Source organism: Rhinoderma darwinii, chromosome 9, assembly GCF_050947455.1.
Source record: "Rhinoderma darwinii isolate aRhiDar2 chromosome 9, aRhiDar2.hap1, whole genome shotgun sequence".
Lineage (NCBI taxonomy): Eukaryota > Metazoa > Chordata > Amphibia > Anura > Rhinodermatidae > Rhinoderma > Rhinoderma darwinii.
In genome coordinates, this window is record NC_134695.1 from 61,910,705 (window position 1) to 61,929,947 (window position 19,243).

Here is a 19,243-nt window from a genome sequence, read left to right on the forward strand (position 1 = left end):
TAATGTGTAAGTATAAGACAGCACATAGTGATCTAAAAGGATCCCTATGAGCTGAAGAAATGAATGGAGAGAAGTGTATGACCCTGATTGGTCAGCGTCATACACTCCTCTGTACAACGCCCACTTGCTCAATAGTAAAACACGCCCAGTTGTCCATTGAGAAACTCATTAGCATAAATCTAAAATTGCTAATAAAGTGGTGAAAATAGATCGTTTTTTTTAATAAAAAGCACTGCGGTCACCTACATTACAGCGCCGGTCTCCTTATGTAGGAGACAGGGCACTTATAATGTGGTGACAGTCTCTTTAAATATAGATCCATACTAATACTGTACAACTAGACTCTAGAAAATGTCCTGGACCTACCCCATATTCCTCGTGTTGGAAATGGATGTACAGCCCAGAATTTGCCTCTCCCTTTTTCTTTCTTGTTTTGTGTTTCTGTTCGTGGAAACCTGTTACTACTGACCCTCTACAGCCAAGACTGCTACTTACCTCCTCCTTCCGCACTTTCCTTGTCTCCTGTACTTTTCTGCTATAGGCTTTTTTCCCCTGCATTGCTTTGCTGTTCATAGCAGTGCATTGCTTCCTTCTTTTTCTTCTTCTTTTCCTAGTGACATTTTCCTGAGAGATTAGTCTTTTTTTGCTGCTTAAATAAATGAGGAAGGGCGATTGTCAGATTTTTAGGCTGACCCCTTTTTTTTTTTTTTTCCGCCTCCTCTCTCCTGTGACCCCCTACAGGCTGATATCCATGAGGATTTTTGCAGCGTCTGCAGAAAGAGCGGACAGTTACTGATGTGCGACACATGTTCACGTGTATACCACCTGGACTGTTTGGAGCCTCCTCTGAAATCCATTCCCAAGGGCATGTGGATATGTCCCAAATGCCAAGACCAGGTACCGTGTGATAGATACAGGAAACAAGCCTGTCACATATAGAATATAATGCAAGACATGCCCCCTCCTTCCTAGATTCTCAGCACAATGCTCTGATAAATCTAATAACATGACTACCAGGAAAATCTTTCTGTAAAGAGAAAATGTTCAACTCAAGCAATCTCCATTATATTGTGTGCTGTTTTGCTTTTCCTCATATATATGGTGTTTATCGGTCAGTTGAGCAGTGTGTGGTTCAGTTTGACATTGAATTTGACTTCCGTGAATTGAATGTGGATCCTGACCGTTGTCCGAAGGGAGAAAATAGGAAGACAATGACCACAAAATGATCCTATTTATAAAACACATGCATTTCACAACACGTCTGCAGGTATTGATGTCATGTGCAGGATGTCCTCGTCAGGGTTACATGTATGCTGCTAAATCTGTTCACTGCTGGAATTTCGGATTTTGTTTCTGGTCACTTTCTGATTGTTGTATGGCCGATTTTTACGCTGCTGGCTCATTTTTATGGTGAGAGTGGGTTGGAGCCAATTTCATGGTTATATTAAGAAATTGCATAACTATAATTTACATATTTTAATAGTGGGAGCCCTTTTTTTTAAATGTTTTTATAAGTGCAATCTCTGCGTTACCTTAAAAGCAATGCCAGAGCACTTTATTTCAATGTATGTCTACCTTTTGAACGCCAATTTACAGTTTACATGAATAATTATTCTACATAGAAGGTAATAAAGCAATATCTTTACAAAATTAATTTCGGTTAGATAGATCTTGAGTAACAGTCTGTAACAACAACCAGCAGAATTGTGAATGAAGCTCTGAGGTATAATACAAATAGCTAGGAAACCTGTGAACAGTTTTTGTTACATCAGATTACTATACAGTATCTGATGTAAATATGACACTTCCCAGAATGCAAATCACCAGAGCAATGTGCAGACGCTGGACAGAAGAGGAATACGAGATTTCAGCTCTGATGTCTGCAGAATTGTGAATGCTTCCCTGGATTATTTTAATTTAGGATCAGGACAAGAAAAGTAATTTACACAATTATATTACATTTAATTGAGTAACTTTCTATATGAAATGCTGGATATACCCTTTTAAACTTGGGAAATTCATGGTATGCAATTCTAGACTATAACTTTTTTAATGGCTCCAAACCAGAACTGTGTGTAATTGGAAGTTATCACATACTCTTGGTGAATTAGAATTTGACATATTGGATCTCATTTGTGTTCTTATGATGGTGTTACATTTTATCGCATTGTTCTCTTTGGAAACGGTTTGCCTGTTTGTAGACTGAGATGAGGGTTTTTTCTTTTGTTGATTAGTTTTCGAATCTTATCTTAAAATTCTGCTGGATATCCAAGGTTTGTATGCAGTGCCAGGACTGTACGGTCTGGTATCACCCTTGTTCTGGTGGCTATATCCCAGTATAGCTCTGTAGAAATATTCAATTACTCCATTACATATCTAATATGGAGCATGGGTATATACTGTATGGGTATCTCAAGTGATCAGAAGTCATTAAAGTAACTTGACTAAAATGTAATTGGGTATTCTCATCTCAGACATTTTTGGCATATCCACAGAAAATGTCCAATAGATGTGGGTCGGACCTCTGGGTCTATATCTAGATCAGGGCTCCCTGACACCCCCTTCCCGTCCTACCGTGTCACTGCTCTCCGGCCACTTAGTTGGGCGGTGGCCGGGAATAGCAGAGCTATCGGAGCTCCAGTGGATATGCCATAAATGTCTAAGATGAGAATTTCCCTTTGACATAATACAGTTTCAAACTGTTATAAGATGGAGAAGTCATGTGTTGCAGCCATTCTTCATCAGATTATAATCACTGACTGTTATTATAAAAGCGACTTCTGGATCTTCAACATGGGCATGGATGTTGCTAAGAAAAACTGACAAATGTCATGTGCAAGGAGAGGCGCAACATGAACTTCCTTATGTGGCAGAAGAGCTTTTGGGGGCCACTGCTACCTCTGCACCCACAATAGTCCAAGTCCCGGGTGAAGGATCATATGGTTTTTCTTGTGTAAATTGCAAAACTAGTTGCTTTGTTTGTAGAAGTAAACAAATAAAAAGGAAGGCCTTATAGGGCTGCTTTGCTGGATCCAATTCTGGTTTTGGCTTAAAATATGCATGCAAAATCTGCACTGTGTGAACAGGCCAGTTCCCACAAGTCTGATACGCTGCGTAAAACTATGCAGCATATCCGACCTAAAAGCTGCAGCACATTTTGTCCGAAAAACCGCACCACATTGTGGTGTCGTTTTTCAGGTGGAATTTCCGCTGTGGAAAGCAGCGCCAGAAAAAAAAGATCATCCGTCCTTCCATTGATGTGCAGCCCATGTGACCTCTGCAGCCTGTGATTGACTGCAGCAGCCACATCGGATGAAACATCATCCCAGGAGGCCGGTCTGGAAGAAGAAACAGAAGAAAGCGTTGCCCAGGTGGTCAGTATAAGATATATATATATATATATATATAGCACACAAGAAGACAGCAGCACTCACTAATGAATAATCGACCAGGTGCCCAGCAAAACGTCCCGATCCTAGGACGTATAATGATATATAGCAGAAGAAAATTTGCAGCACTCCAACATGAAAAAAATGGTGGTTTATTCAATCCAAACTAACAGCAACGTTTCAATCCTACAATAGGATCTTTATCAAGCCTAGTGACACATCTACTCAGCAAGTTTATATATGTTTGAGACTCTTTTACATAATTAGTCTCATTATAAAACAATCAAATACAAAGTGTATGAAAACAAACATCATATATTGTGTACGGTATCATCATAAACATAGACATGATACAGAAAATACAGAAGTGTGTATGTGACATCGTGAATAACAATACATAATAACAAAAACATTAAAAACAACTGATTACATTATAATCATTTATGCAGCAGTGGTGTAAAATCCATTGGCATATCCTCACTCACCAATCAGAACTTCAGACTCAACTACTCCATTCAAGTGTGTTACAGCACTCTGCTGCATCCCTCGTGGTAATTGAAATTCGACACATCAGTGTAATCCCCCGAGGCGGAAGTAAATCATCACTCCGCAGCAGAGAGCATAGATCGCATCCATATGATGTAATGCGTGTCAATGCGTTCCACTGAGTAGCCCCATGTATCATGGCATCGTAAGTTGCTAAGCAACTGCTGTAACATTACTATAAACATCCATTGACACGGCTATGTCAGTCAAAAAGTCATGAATGTAAAAAATACAGATATATTAGTAAATGCTCCCTATAGTAAGTGATGGAGATATTAGGAATATCTAAAAGTAGCTTTATATCGGCTTTTAAAGATGATCCACACGTGGGTTCAAAGACCTCTGTATACAACCAAGTACTCAGAACGATCTTGTTCCCAGAGTTATGGGACCACATAGACACGTCTTCACGTGTCCAGGATGTCACATTATCCTCATACGTGTAACGGACCCATATTATCACACTAGTGATATGATATATCATAAGACAAAAGAATGCATGAGAATCCCTCTCGCTTTTAATATCTCTCTATCACTTAGAAACCTAATAGGAGACTAGAAACAATTCAACAAATAATAAACATATTTTATTGATGCAATAAGACTTGATGCATTGAACATAGCCCCGTCAAATATCATAGTACAATAACATTGAAAAATAATTAAAGAAGTTCCGAAGTTCTGTTGGGAGTGGTATTCCAATCTAAAAAAATACAAAACATAATTGTTTTTAGTATTTATAAGACATTGACAGTAAATATGAGATATAGATATTGATATTAATGTGTCAACAATCATCATACTGAAGAGAACATCAAGAGAACACGAGGGAACGGAGCTCATAAGGCTATTCTATCTACAACAAATTCTACATTAAGTCCACAAGGTTTTAAGGAGTTCAGTAAAAAAATCCATCTTAATTCTTTTTTGTGTAAAACCAGATGGCGATCACCGCCAAATTGTAATGGAGGAACATGGTCCAGAATCATAAATGTTAGATCCCTTTCATTGTGACCATGTTCCGAAAAATGTTTAGCTACAGGTAAATCAAGTTTCTTTTTACGTATAGAAAAACGGTGATTGTTTAGACGAGTTTTAAAGGAACAGGTGGTTTCACCCACATAAAGGAGGCCACAGGGACACCATAGCACATATATGACCCACTCTGAGTCACAGGTGAAATTGTGTTTAATTTTAAACTGTTGTCCAGTCAACGGATGTCTAAAAAATTCCCCTTTGCACATCAAAGCACAATTAACACATCTGTAACATGGAATATTGCCAGGTTTTAGTGGTTTAAAAATAGGTTGTGTCGTTTTCTTATGATCTGGCATTCTGGTTTTCACCAGTCTATCTCGAAGATTTTGTGGGCGTCTATAGGACATAAGTGGATCATTATTCAATACATCAATGTGTCCAAAACTATTGCTAATAATTGGCCAATGTCTATTCATAATTTTGGAAATGTCTCCACTTCTATCATTATAAGTAGAGATAAATGGAATACGTTTCCGTTTTTCATGTGCTGACGGTTTTTTAGACTGCAATAAACTGTCCCTCGCTACATTATCAATCTTCTTTGGCAGCACCAAGAGGACTCTGCCCAAACCACAGTGGTAAATATCTCTCAACATCAATTGTCTCATACACAATTACAATTATTATCAAAAGGGTTGTCATTTTGCCCTAATCAGCATATTGATTGGTTTCAATTAGAGTTGGATATTTACAGTTTTGTCAGATCTATTAAATTGAAGGTCTGGTTTGAAACACAACCGGTTAATACAGTAATACAGGATACCCTTCCGATACTATCACTTAATAAACTGGGGTTATTTAATAAGAGTGTGTTCCAACCTCCTATAGCATCACATGCGATAGAAACCTTTAGAGAACTAGTACAGAAAGATATTGCTTTACTTAGGTCTCAAACGTGTGAATTGAGCTTTAAACAGCCTAATATGACTACTCTTGATATGGTGGCATTAGATGAGTTGATCCATAACCATGATCTCACTATAAAACCTGCTGATAAGGGTGGAGCAATCGTGGTTATGGATTCAGATATGTACTTGAGAGAATGTTACAGACAACTAGCAGATACCAATGTATATAGAGTACTAAAAAATGATCCTAGACAGGATATTTCAAAAAGAATTACTTCACTTATTAAAACAGCTCTAGATGAAGATATAATTGATCAAATGCTACATAAATTTCTCACTGTTGAATTTCCTGTTACTCCTTGCTTATATATATTACCAAAAATCCACAAAGATTTAATGAACCCACCAGGTCGCCCTATTGTATCTGGCCGGGGCTCATTAATAAGTAACATCTCTATCTTTGTGGACAAAGTGCTGAGAAATTTTGCTATTAACTCCAAATCTTATATTAGAGACACCACTGATTTTCTACAGAAATTAAAATCTATAAAACTACCAGAGGGGTCCATTTTGGTCTCCTTTGATGTTACATCTCTTTATACCTCGATTGATCACAACAAGGGTCTTGATGCTGTACGACGTAAATTATTGACTTCTGACTATGACAATGCTACTTGTGAGTTTATTATTTCATTAGTGGAACTTATTTTGACATCTAACTATTTCATATTCAAAGAGAGTTATTATATTCAGTTGAAAGGAACGGCCATGGGGTCTAACATGGCTCCCACGTACGCCAACATTTTCATGGACAACATTGAGGAGGGGTCGGTCTATGTATCCCACCACTTCTCACATGTTTTGAAGTGGTGGCGATACATAGATGACATCTTCCTCATTTGGACTGACACTGTCACTACATTAATTGATTTTCATAGGTTTCTTAATTCAATAGATGATGATATTCAATTTACGATGATACATTCTATGGATAATATCCAATTCTTGGATGTTACTGTATCTATTGTGAATAATATAATTAGAACTAAAATGTACACGAAAGAGACCGATAGGAACACTCTGTTACGATTTGATAGTTGCCATCCGAGAAGTATGGTAAGGTCCTTGCCGTACAGCCAAATGATTAGGGCCAAACGCAATACCGACAGACAGGAGGATCTTGATATATCTTTAGACACTATGGTTAGTAACTTTTTACAAAGAGGTTACCCCAAAACATTACTGTGGACACATAGAAAGAAGATTGATAATGTAGCGAGGGACAGTTTATTGCAGTCTAAAAAACCGTCAGCACATGAAAAACGGAAACGTATTCCATTTATCTCTACTTATAATGATAGAAGTGGAGACATTTCCAAAATTATGAATAGACATTGGCCAATTATTAGCAATAGTTTTGGACACATTGATGTATTGAATAATGATCCACTTATGTCCTATAGACGCCCACAAAATCTTCGAGATAGACTGGTGAAAACCAGAATGCCAGATCATAAGAAAACGACACAACCTATTTTTAAACCACTAAAACCTGGCAATATTCCATGTTACAGATGTGTTAATTGTGCTTTGATGTGCAAAGGGGAATTTTTTAGACATCCGTTGACTGGACAACAGTTTAAAATTAAACACAATTTCACCTGTGACTCAGAGTGGGTCATATATGTGCTATGGTGTCCCTGTGGCCTCCTTTATGTGGGTGAAACCACCTGTTCCTTTAAAACTCGTCTAAACAATCACCGTTTTTCTATACGTAAAAAGAAACTTGATTTACCTGTAGCTAAACATTTTTCGGAACATGGTCACAATGAAAGGGATCTAACATTTATGATTCTGGACCATGTTCCTCCATTACAATTTGGCGGTGATCGCCATCTGGTTTTACACAAAAAAGAATTAAGATGGATTTTTTTACTGAACTCCTTAAAACCTTGTGGACTTAATGTAGAATTTGTTGTAGATAGAATAGCCTTATGAGCTCCGTTCCCTCGTGTTCTCTTGATGTTCTCTTCAGTATGATGATTGTTGACACATTAATATCAATATCTATATCTCATATTTACTGTCAATGTCTTATAAATACTAAAAACAATTATGTTTTGTATTTTTTTAGATTGGAATACCACTCCCAACAGAACTTCGGAACTTCTTTAATTATTTTTCAATGTTATTGTACTATGATATTTGACGGGGCTATGTTCAATGCATCAAGTCTTATTGCATCAATAAAATATGTTTATTATTTGTTGAATTGTTTCTAGTCTCCTATTAGGTTTCTAAGTGATAGAGAGATATTAAAAGCGAGAGGGATTCTCATGCATTCTTTTGTCTTATGATATATCATATCACTAGTGTGATAATATGGGTCCGTTACACGTATGAGGATAATGTGACATCCTGGACACGTGAAGACGTGTCTATGTGGTCCCATAACTCTGGGAACAAGATCGTTCTGAGTACTTGGTTGTATACAGAGGTCTTTGAACCCACGTGTGGATCATCTTTAAAAGCCGATATAAAGCTACTTTTAGATATTCCTAATATCTCCATCACTTACTATAGGGAGCATTTACTAATATATCTGTATTTTTTACATTCATGACTTTTTGACTGACATAGCCGTGTCAATGGATGTTTATAGTAATGTTACAGCAGTTGCTTAGCAACTTACGATGCCATGATACATGGGGCTACTCAGTGGAACGCATTGACACGCATTACATCATATGGATGCGATCTATGCTCTCTGCTGCGGAGTGATGATTTACTTCCGCCTCGGGGGATTACACTGATGTGTCGAATTTCAATTACCACGAGGGATGCAGCAGAGTGCTGTAACACACTTGAATGGAGTAGTTGAGTCTGAAGTTCTGATTGGTGAGTGAGGATATGCCAATGGATTTTACACCACTGCTGCATAAATGATTATAATGTAATCAGTTGTTTTTAATGTTTTTGTTATTATGTATTGTTATTCACGATGTCACATACACACTTCTGTATTTTCTGTATCATGTCTATGTTTATGATGATACCGTACACAATATATGATGTTTGTTTTCATACACTTTGTATTTGATTGTTTTATAATGAGACTAATTATGTAAAAGAGTCTCAAACATATATAAACTTGCTGAGTAGATGTGTCACTAGGCTTGATAAAGATCCTATTGTAGGATTGAAACGTTGCTGTTAGTTTGGATTGAATAAACCACCATTTTTTTCATGTTGGAGTGCTGCAAATTTTCTTCTGCTATATATATATATATATATATATATATATATATATATATATTATATATATTTATTCTTCACCGTTGCCGTTTCTGCAGCGAAATCGCTGCGATTCTGACGCAAAAGTCGTGACACACTATTTGTTGCGGGTTTTACATCCCCATTGAATTCAATGAGGAAAATCCGCAACAGAAAAGCAAGAAAAACGCTGCATAAATAGACATCCCCGCGCAGCAGATTTTGTCGCAGAGATTTCTGTGACTGAAAATTAGTTCCATTCATCTAAATGGAACTTGAAGAAACAACCCCATTCAGGTCAGAGAAATTTCTGTGATCATCTGCTGCATGGGAATCCACCCTTTCATATCTTGGGCTAATCAAAAGTCCCTCTATTGGGTCCCCCCGACCCTGATCAAGGATCCAATGTTCTGAACAAGTGACTGCCAGTTCTTCACTGCAGAGATGCTGTTGCTGTGCTATAGGCCTGACAAACGAAAGGCTCATTGAAATACACCAGGTTTCGTGCACATGTTTGACGGGATCGTTTAAGTTTTGCTCTGTGAAACCCGGATCCTCCACACCCTCATAGTTGGCAGGGTTTGTTTACTTTCAGTAATGGCTCTTGTGAGCGGTAGAAGGTGAGATCCCGGACTTGTGCCGGCACTTTGATGCAGACGATTCTTTGTGTTTAATTTTCCAAAGACTCCCGATTGTCGAGTTATGTTTGATGCAACCAATTATAAACCTCTGCAGCATTATTCTTTGCATTCATGGTACCAAAATAGTCAGATATAAGTAACTGGAAAAAAATAAGCAAATGAATTGAAATGTAAATTTATCAGGACATTTTTGATTTGTAATTTTCGTATGGCAATCAATTGTATATTATTACCTATAGTGTCTAGTGTTTACATGCGTATATGTTTATTACGATAGTTATGCTGCTTGTTTAATGCCGTGTTAAATGTATTTATTTTTATTTTTTTAGATGCTGAAAAAAGAGGAAGCAATTCCGTGGCCGGGGACGTTAGCCATTGTCCACTCGTATATAGCGTATAAAGCAGGTAGGTTACAGGTATCCTGCTCACATCACAACTCTGCTACCAGCCACAAACCTGCTAATGCACCTGAGGCTTGTCAACTTCATTCCCATAGTGGCTTAACGGCAACATTAGAGGGGTTTTCCTACCTTAGTAAGTGATGGCATATCATTAGGATGTCACTTAGTGATAGTGGGGGTCCGACTGCTGGGACCCCCACAATTCTTAGAACGAGAGAGACCCAGCGCTAGCTGTTTTCTTATAGAGCGATGATCCCGGCCGCCCGCTGTGCAGGGAACTACTGCAGCCCTATTCATTATGTTAAACAATCACGATGTTATGGCATATCCTAACAGATTTTTGTGTTTAATTTTTTTTAGGCCTCATGCACACGAACGTAAAAACTTTTGTAATTACGGGCCCATAGACTTCTATTGGCCACGGGTACCTTCCCGTATGCTTATGGGAATGTGCCCGTGCTGTTTAAAAATATGGAACATCCTATTTGAGGCCGTAATAACGGCACGGGCAGGCCCATAGACTTATGGAGCTCCTGTAATTACGGGTGGCTACGTGTGTGCGCCCGTAATTACGGGAGCGTTGCTAAGCGACGTCGGGGAATAGTCACTGTCCAGGGTGCTGAAGAAGTTAACTGATCGGCAGTAACTCTTTCAGCACCCGGGACAGTGACTACCGCTGCAGTTAATATAATTAAAAGTTAACTTACCTGCTTCTTCCTCCAGTCCGGCCTCCCGGGATGACGTTTCATCCCATGTGACTGCTGCAGCGAATCACAGGCTGCAGCGGTCACATGGACTGCCGCGTCATCCAGGGAGGTCGGACTGGATGTCAAAAGAGTGACGCGTCACCAAGACAACGGTAAGTATGAACTTCTTTTACTTTCAATCGCTGCGGAAACGCTGCCCGGAAGGGCTGCCCCAGCACTGATAGAGCGAAGGGGCTGCCGATTAGTACAGAGAAAACGGGTCCGTAAATACGGGTCGAATACGTGTGACAAAAGGCCCGTATTTACGCTAGTATTTACGGGAGGAAAAAAATACGTTCGTGTGCATGAGGCCTTATCAAAATATTTTTTAAAACCTGTAATGGATGCTGCCATCTATCTAATTTAGTTTTTTTGAGGAAATTCTTGTGATCGTTACAAGTCGTCCTAATAGGGAAACATTGAATTTGTGAGACTGTTGCGCTAACCCAGAATTTTAATATGTCTGTTGCACGACCAAAAATCACCATGCGGCCCAAAAGGTATGACTTCATGGTATACCAAAGTAAAAAGATTAAAAAAACACATTCCACACTACCCCCCTTCTTTATGATAGTTTTTTTTTTAATTAGTTCTATTTAAAATGTTGTTAACAGGATGAGTCAAGTACATTGTATCATTTCTGCCATATATTTGAGATGTTCTATCAGAAAATCTCATTCAATAAGATGAATAAAGTGCATTGCCAACATTTGTTTTCTGTTTTTACAAAACCATTAACAGAAGGAACAATATAATCAGTGGTCTATGCCGCGACAAAATTACAGGAGTGGGAATAAAAACTAAAAATATAGGAATAAAATGCAAGGATCAGCATCACAACTTAAGAGGCTTGAGTTAAGGATCATCCATGTCAATGGATTCAGAAGTATCTAACCAGGGGCCCCAAACTTTATAGAATTTACCAGGGCATCCCCGATGTTGTAAACCGCAACATAACCTATGAACGGCTGGTTTATCAAGTGCTTTCCATTGTGAAATAGAGGGTGGTCTGTCCACCATCCAACTAAAACAAAGATTCTTTAAAAAAAAAATGCGTCTGTAGTGTGACCGACATTCCTCATCTAGAAATCCAAACAACAAAGCAATTTTAGGAGAATTAGGTACAGGGAGAGGTAATAGGGATGTAAGAAAATAAATGACATGTGACCAAAAGGTGGAAATGTAGGGACAATCCCACACAAGGTGCCAAAAATCTGCCTCTAGGCGGTAACCTCTATGACATGCTGTCGTGGGAATCCTGCCCATTTTATGTAATCTCGTGGGTGTCAAGTAGTCCTGATGTATAATACATAATTGGATCAATTTGTTAATGATCGCCGGTGAGACTGCTAAGTGGGCAGAAGTCCTATCTGCAGGGGTAAGGTCTGGAATGTGTAGTAGCCACTTTGTCATATACTCGTAGTGGGGTTGAGGTCACTTTAGCTGAGAGTAGATGTGTATAGTGCAAATATAAGGCCTTTGGGACCCTGTGATTTTAAGATGCCAATAAGGGGGTACTTGGAGATGGTATTGAGAACGAATGGCGTGTCTAAGCTGAAGGTATCTATCCAGGTACCACTGGATATGAGGGAGGTGATGAGTCTCGGACACTCTGAACAGTAAAGAACCAGGAGGTTAAAGATGTCCATTTTCTCTGCCAGATTTCTGGAGCTTGTAGAAAAAAAATCATATCACCCAAATACAATTGGGTTGCCGTTCCACATTTTTCACTTGCCGTTATTTGTTATGCCGGCCAAGAAAATGTTTCGTGCGTGTGGATAATTGTGAGCAAGATCTTAAAATCTAAGACATTGATGTATGTATTGTCCTGTTTACGCTGTATACAATCTCACTGCCAACCATTCTTGTGTTGTTTCAAAGCAAAAGAAGAAGAGAAGCAGAAATTGCTGAAGTGGAGCACAGACCTGAAGCAGGAGCGAGAGCAACTAGAGCAGAAAGTAAAACAACTCAGCAACTCCATAACGGTAAGTTAGTCAAATATCTCTGCGATATGTTTATTGCAGAAATATTTACGTTTGTGTTAATTGATGACACATTTAATTCATCGTCCACTATTGCTAATGGTGGGAAAACCACGCTAATTTGTTGAGGAGCAGACATGACCATGATCGCAGTATCCTGGTAAGGCTGGAGTCACACGAGCACATTACATCCGTAATGGACGGAACGTATTTCGGCCGCAAGTCCCAGACCGAACACAGTGCAGGGAGCCGGGCTCCTAGCATCATAGTTATGTACGACGCTAGGAGTCCCTGCCTCGCTGCAGGACAACTGTCCCGTACTGTAATCATGTTCTCAGTACAGGACAGTAGTTCCACGGAGAGGCAGGGACTCCTAGCGTCGTACATAACTATGATGCTAGGAGCCCGGCTCCCTGCACTGAGTTCGGTCCGGGATTAGCGGCCGAAATACGTTCCGTCCATTACGGACGTAATGACCTCGTGTGAATCCAGCCTAACGTGGTCACCTTGTGTATTCTAGAAATGCATGGAAATGAAGAACAGCATCTTGTCCCGGCAAAAAGACATGCACAGCTCTCTGGACAAAGTGAAGCGTCTTATCCGGCTCATTCAGGATATAGACCTCACCAAACCTATTAACTCAGAGGTGACCTCTAACCACAGCCAGGACTGTACCTCTACTGCCAACAGCCCCCCTCCAGACCCCAATCCAGTCACAGCCTCTTTCCCATCACCCAACTGTGTCCAGAACTGCAGCCAGGCAGAAGAGGCCAAGTGACCCATTTGTTGTGAGCAAAGGTACTCTGAAAAGATACGCCGCGTCTGAACAGTTCCTGGGGGAGAGACTGGACCATAAACACGGTTACATCCCAGGACCGAGACGTAAGCACTGGAGTTTTGCCAATCAACCTTTTATTCTGTGTGTTCCACGTGTGAGCTGGCGCGTCCTGCCAGCACCATGCCAAGTGACAAATAGAAACAAATCTTTAACTTTACTCTCTATCTTACACCAGTGTGTGCCTGCAGCAGCCTCCGCAGCAACCATAGATATCAATCTTTATTTTTTTCTTTCTTTGCTATTTTCTTAAAGGTGGATGTGTGGACATGGTGGGCTTCTGAGAACTCCTCCTTCTGTGTACTTTTTATGTTGAGGGGAGGGGGGCATACATACCAGTCCAAAGACTAGGAACGTTTCCCTGTCTACTAAAGTCAGTGTGATGTACCAAAAAAAAGGAGAAAAAAAAAATCTACAAAATATATTCTTCTTCTCTTACGAATGCCTGGCAGAAGAAAGTGGAGGGAGCTGGGAGGGGGAGGGGATGTTTAGTCAGTATTTAAGGTACTATTGTTCATTTATGATAGTTCCTGGCGGGGGCGGCAATCGCCTCGCCAAACGACATGTCTATAAATGCTGCGTTAGATAGTAGAGTGTGGAAGGGAATGCCCGTCTCTGCATCATGGTGTAGGAGTAGCTGTTTGTTTCTTTGTTATTTTTTTTTTAACATGTGCCAGCATCTCCATAAGAAATGGATTTTTGGTTATTTACCACCAAGATAATTATTATACGGTGCGTTCATTAAAAAAATGAAGAGAAAAAAAAAATGCAGAAGTATTAGCAATGCAGACTAGGCTTTGTGGGTTTTGGGGTACACCTCACTGGGGAACACAAGTTGTCTTCTGGCTGCACGACGTGTTAGACAAATTTATGACACTATAGATATTGCAACGGTTGTGATGGCGCTGCCCAGCCGACGTGTCCAATAGTTACAGCAGGCATCCAATAAAATGCAGGTAGGAAATAGAGAGTCTGTGGATACCGGAGGGTATTTTATTTTTTTTCTTTGACTTAAGGAGGCCCAGGTACAAAATGTTACAAACATGTCTTCCTAGTGTCAGTAGATTGGTGAAATAAGACACCTCCGTGCACTGTTATCGGAGTTCATACATTTCTCATTGGGCAGTATCTATGGTTTTTAATAGGAATTTCTGACGGCCATGTAATGTTAACCATAAAAGGGGCACACTTGCTGCGCTGGTTCATTGCAATCCATTCAGATGGATGTGGCCTAATTGTATTTATGTGCGGCACATCGCAGAATCAAGTATATGGGTTGCAGATTAATCATGTATCAAAAGACAAATCCTGCATCGTCTGAAGTGGGTCTATCCTGGTGACAAGCGCCCTCTATTTTTTAGACATCTATATGATTCCCTGCCAAGGTAGTGGGCACAGTTGCACCTCTTTATTACCCCCAATGAATTGTGAGTCAGGAAGAGAAGATTTCATCTGTTTCATAGACGCAAAGCCTGTGGGGAGTGTGTTTGGCGTGACCTCTCGGCTCCGCTGCCAGGTGGTTAATAGGGGCCGGGCATATGCAGCAAGCGGTGCTCTTGCCCTGTGTTCAGCACTTAGGGAAGATGGTTACTGGGCAAAATTAACTGTAATTAAGGGACCTGGAATAAAGGTGAATGGTCCCATCCTAGTGGCAGGTTCATTTAATAAAATGGAGGCATGTGCAGGAATTTTTATTTGTATATGATCAAAATATCAGAATACATAAAAATGTAAAACTGCAGAGATTTAGATTTGTACCACACAGGTGGTGTGAAAAACAGAGAGAGGGGGGGGCGGCATATTCTGACTGACGTGCTTCAGCGATCAATATTCAGTGTCCATATGACACCGGCTTTAAGAACTGGAATAAGCAATAGCTCATGTTCGGGTATGTTTTACTTTTATTTGCGCTGACGTTTTTCCTGTCACGTCAGTGGCAACGATTGAAAATGGTGTGAGAAAGATCTGCCCTACTGTGCTAGATGGCACCGCATGGACACCATTGGGAATCCCATACAGCTGCACTTACCCTTTGTCAGCGGATGCGAATTGTGGCTTTAGTGGTGGTTATAATGGAAACCGGAACGCAGTTTCCGCATCAGTCCTGTGACTCACATTATGGATATTGGGTTCCATCTTGGTGTCCGTCCTTGGCTGGCAGGATAGCGCTATGCTTCCCATCAACGCTGACCTAATCTGCAACTGAGGTTTTAACGCAGATCTAAACCGCCGCCCGATTTACTCATAACAGATCTACAGTAAATATTAATCCCCTCCTCCACTTGATTCAATACCCTTAAAAATAATCCCAAAAAAGTGGTGTACAGACCCTGCAACTAACTACAGGTCCAAATGTGAGAGCAAACATAGTCCTAGCATTTGCCTGCAGCCGCCATTAGGGGGCGACGACGACTCACTGGGAGCAGTAACAATCTTTATGCAGGGAGGTCAATACTCTGTATAAATCTAAAACACAGTGAGCTCCACTAACGGTGACTGCAGACAGAAGTTTATTATTTCACTCTATAAATCTATATTATGGACATTAAAAAAAATGGTACGTTTGTTGGAGCCTCAACGGGGACATCGGCCCATTCAAAGTTTTGCTACAGGGTCGTATGATCTGTGTATTCTGTCCCAAAATATATTTTAATCTGGGACCTCCCAATAATCCAGGGTCTAAACGTTCTAGTAAAAAAATTTGGATGTTGCAAATATCCAGTCCTTTGTATAATCTCAAGTCCCATAGATCCTCCAAATAGATTTGTTATACAGTAATATTCTCTCTGAACCGCTCACCCTTCTGCTATGCAGTTTGTTGCCAACACCGTGTTATTATGTTGATTAATAGTTTACATTGTATGTATTTGGTATCGGAAGTTAATGCTGTGAAACCTTCTATCGATCGCTTGTTTCTGGGGGAGGGGGTGGGTGTCCGCAGCACTCTCTCTATAAGGCCACTGGTTAATGGTTGCACTCGAGTGTCCTGACCGCAGTGATCAGGGGTAGATGTCAGTGACCAGAGTTGGGGGGAATTTCTTCCCGGATCATCCACGAAGCATCGAGGTAAAAAGATGGCGCCAAATCTGGGATATTTCTATACGGAGTCTTACACGTTGTATAATTTCATACTTTATGTTTAATTATGTTTTTTTTAGTGCCCATTGAACTGCATGCAACTATAAAACATGGCACTCATCAGCCCGATGAGGGACGTTCATCGTTTCGGTAGCGAGGTTATGGCTAAAGCCGGCTGCTGGTGCGTTCGCTGCGCTGATCTTTTGCTTTTTGCTTCTCCATCATCCTTGACCTAGATGAAGTCTTGTAAGGCAGGTATGTCCCTGTATGAGAACTCCCCACAGGAATAGATGCAGTGAGCACGTCCCAAAGTGCCTTATTGCATTACCCTATCATTGCGGGTTTCTCTGTGTATGCATAGATCATGACATGGATCATTTCTGTAGTTCTTGTGTATCGGCACAACTTTGTCCACACCGTTTAGGAAGGTGGAGGGTCTACTTGAACACTGCTAGCTTTTATTTTGTTGTTTCTTTTGTCAAATCCGGGTGGTCTGTCGCATGCCTCCTCCTCGTCTGGCTGCGCTTCTTAAGGGACACTAAATACAAATAAACCTGCCTTGCAGTATGACAAACACTGTCTCCTAGAGCCAGCGGGGGCCGCTCTTCTGGTCTCCATCAGACAGAACAGTATAATAATTTATACGACTTTGTTCACATTCGCGCCATGGCATCAGTTCCTTACAACGGATTTATGTTAGAATTTATTAGGATTTCTTGGTATCCGTTTTATTGACTTAGGACTCATGCATGCGACCGCGTTGGTTTGCACTCCACAAACTCACGGGTCCATGGGACCGTAAAAAACCCTTGTTGTGCATCTGTGTGTTATCCGTACTCATGGATCCATAACAATTCACCAGCATTGGTTAATTCGCAATTGCGGACCATAAAATGACTTGTCCTGAGTTTTTGCGGTCCCCTCACCGATCCGTGTAAATCAAGGTCGGGTGCATGGGGCCATAGAAAAGGATGAGTCTGCAAAAATGTGGACTCAAAAATACGGTCGTGTGCATGAGGAGTTATAATGGGTACGTCAGTGTTTTTGTTGGCAGGAAAAGCGTTGCAGACTACGCTATTCTTGCGGTCAAAAACAACGCAGATGTGAACGCAGGCTGCCGCCCAATCAGACGTAGCAATCTGATCTCTGCCCCTTTTCCAAAACGGCTTGTTTCACATGCATTAGCACTGGACCCTTTCGAATTTTGGGACAGAATAGGATCAAGAACACAAATGTTTCGCTACGTGTTTCGATCTTTAGTGTCCCTTTAAGGTGCACACAGTGGAATTAACCATTTTGTTACCCAACTCCATATAGAAAATAGTTTTTTTAGGATCTAAGTGACTTCTGGACAAGTATGGCGTCCTTTGAACCATATCATTTTTGTTTTATGGGGTGATCCTCTCTACACAGGTTTTAGATGGTTGAGGGACTATGGCGCGGTGACTATAACAATGCACTTCTCAGTTGTGAACTCTCTTCGGTCGGAACTCTAGAACATGTCGGCTCTTAGTCGTCGCTTCTCTTAATGCAGTGTTAAAGGGGCAGTACCTCCTCTGTCCTTTCAAAGTCTCTTTCCCAATTATAAATGCAAGGGCTCTTTATGGATCATATGTAGGAAACCAACCCTTTTTTCCTTTCCTAGTCACAAAATGTGACACTTTCCCTGTGCGTTAATGACATAGAACCAAGCAGTACCCAACGGTGTACTTGCCCCTTTCTTTACTCCTACATGTGAGCAGTATCTCTAACCTCAGTATCCCATCCCCCACCCCCGTCTTTTGCTTCGGATCTCCTCAACCTTGTTTACATTTCAGTCGCCCCTTTTTTTTGTTCTCAGCCTAGGAGCAATAGTTATTAATACAGAAAACTTCCAGATAGTGTCTGGTATACGTATACTCACACTCTGCTCTGTGAGGAAACACTCACGTCTCTTGTGCTGCATTTTAGGGTAAAAATAAAAAATAATTAAATTAAAAATAAGCCGTCAAATGTCAATATCATAATTAAGAAAATATTGTAACATACCTTTTTTCTATAGAAAAAAAAAATGTATAATTAAGTTTTCGTATGAAATTGAGAGGCGTTCCTTATCTATTGTAATGGGAACTTTTTCATTTGTTTTTTTGCTTTTTTTTTTTTTTAAATATACATTATATTTTTTTCCAGGCCCAATGGTAGTGAACTGCAAATACTCTGCCTTCTCTGTAAAATTGGAAGTCTGTGTTTTCAGTTTTGGTAAAACTGTGCTTAGAGTTTAGGGAACTGGTAGGGTGGGGGGAGGGGGGTGAACACAGAGCGTCTGATCAATTTGTATCTATTTATTTTAACATTTTTATTAAATAAAACTGAATGAAAACTGTGGTGTAATGACTTCTGTATTCTGAGGACACTGCAGGATATTGTACTGGGATCTGCAGTTACTGACCGCGTGTATCCACAGCCTCAAACCCAGCAATGCCGACG

At 40.3% G+C, this 19,243-nt stretch overlaps 1 protein-coding gene across 8 annotated transcripts in view; it reads left to right on the forward strand.

The window, feature by feature from the left end:
- Nucleotides 1-13,859, forward strand: part of PHF21A (PHD finger protein 21A) — a 103,243-nt gene extending 89,384 nt beyond the window's left edge. For 5 of the 8 annotated variants that reach the window (XM_075837935.1, XM_075837932.1, XM_075837936.1 and 2 more), the window contains 4 exons: nt 742-897; nt 10,065-10,140; nt 12,764-12,867; nt 13,385-13,859. In XM_075837935.1, coding sequence (XP_075694050.1) covers nt 742-897; nt 10,065-10,140; nt 12,764-12,867; nt 13,385-13,642 — 594 coding nt within the window. In that variant the 3' untranslated portion in view covers nt 13,643-13,859. The remainder of the gene's footprint in view (nt 1-741; nt 898-10,064; nt 10,141-12,763; nt 12,868-13,384) is intronic. The other 3 variants (XM_075837939.1, XM_075837937.1, XM_075837938.1) reach the window with 1 other exon arrangement.
- Nucleotides 13,860-19,243: the final 5,384 nt, after the last annotated feature.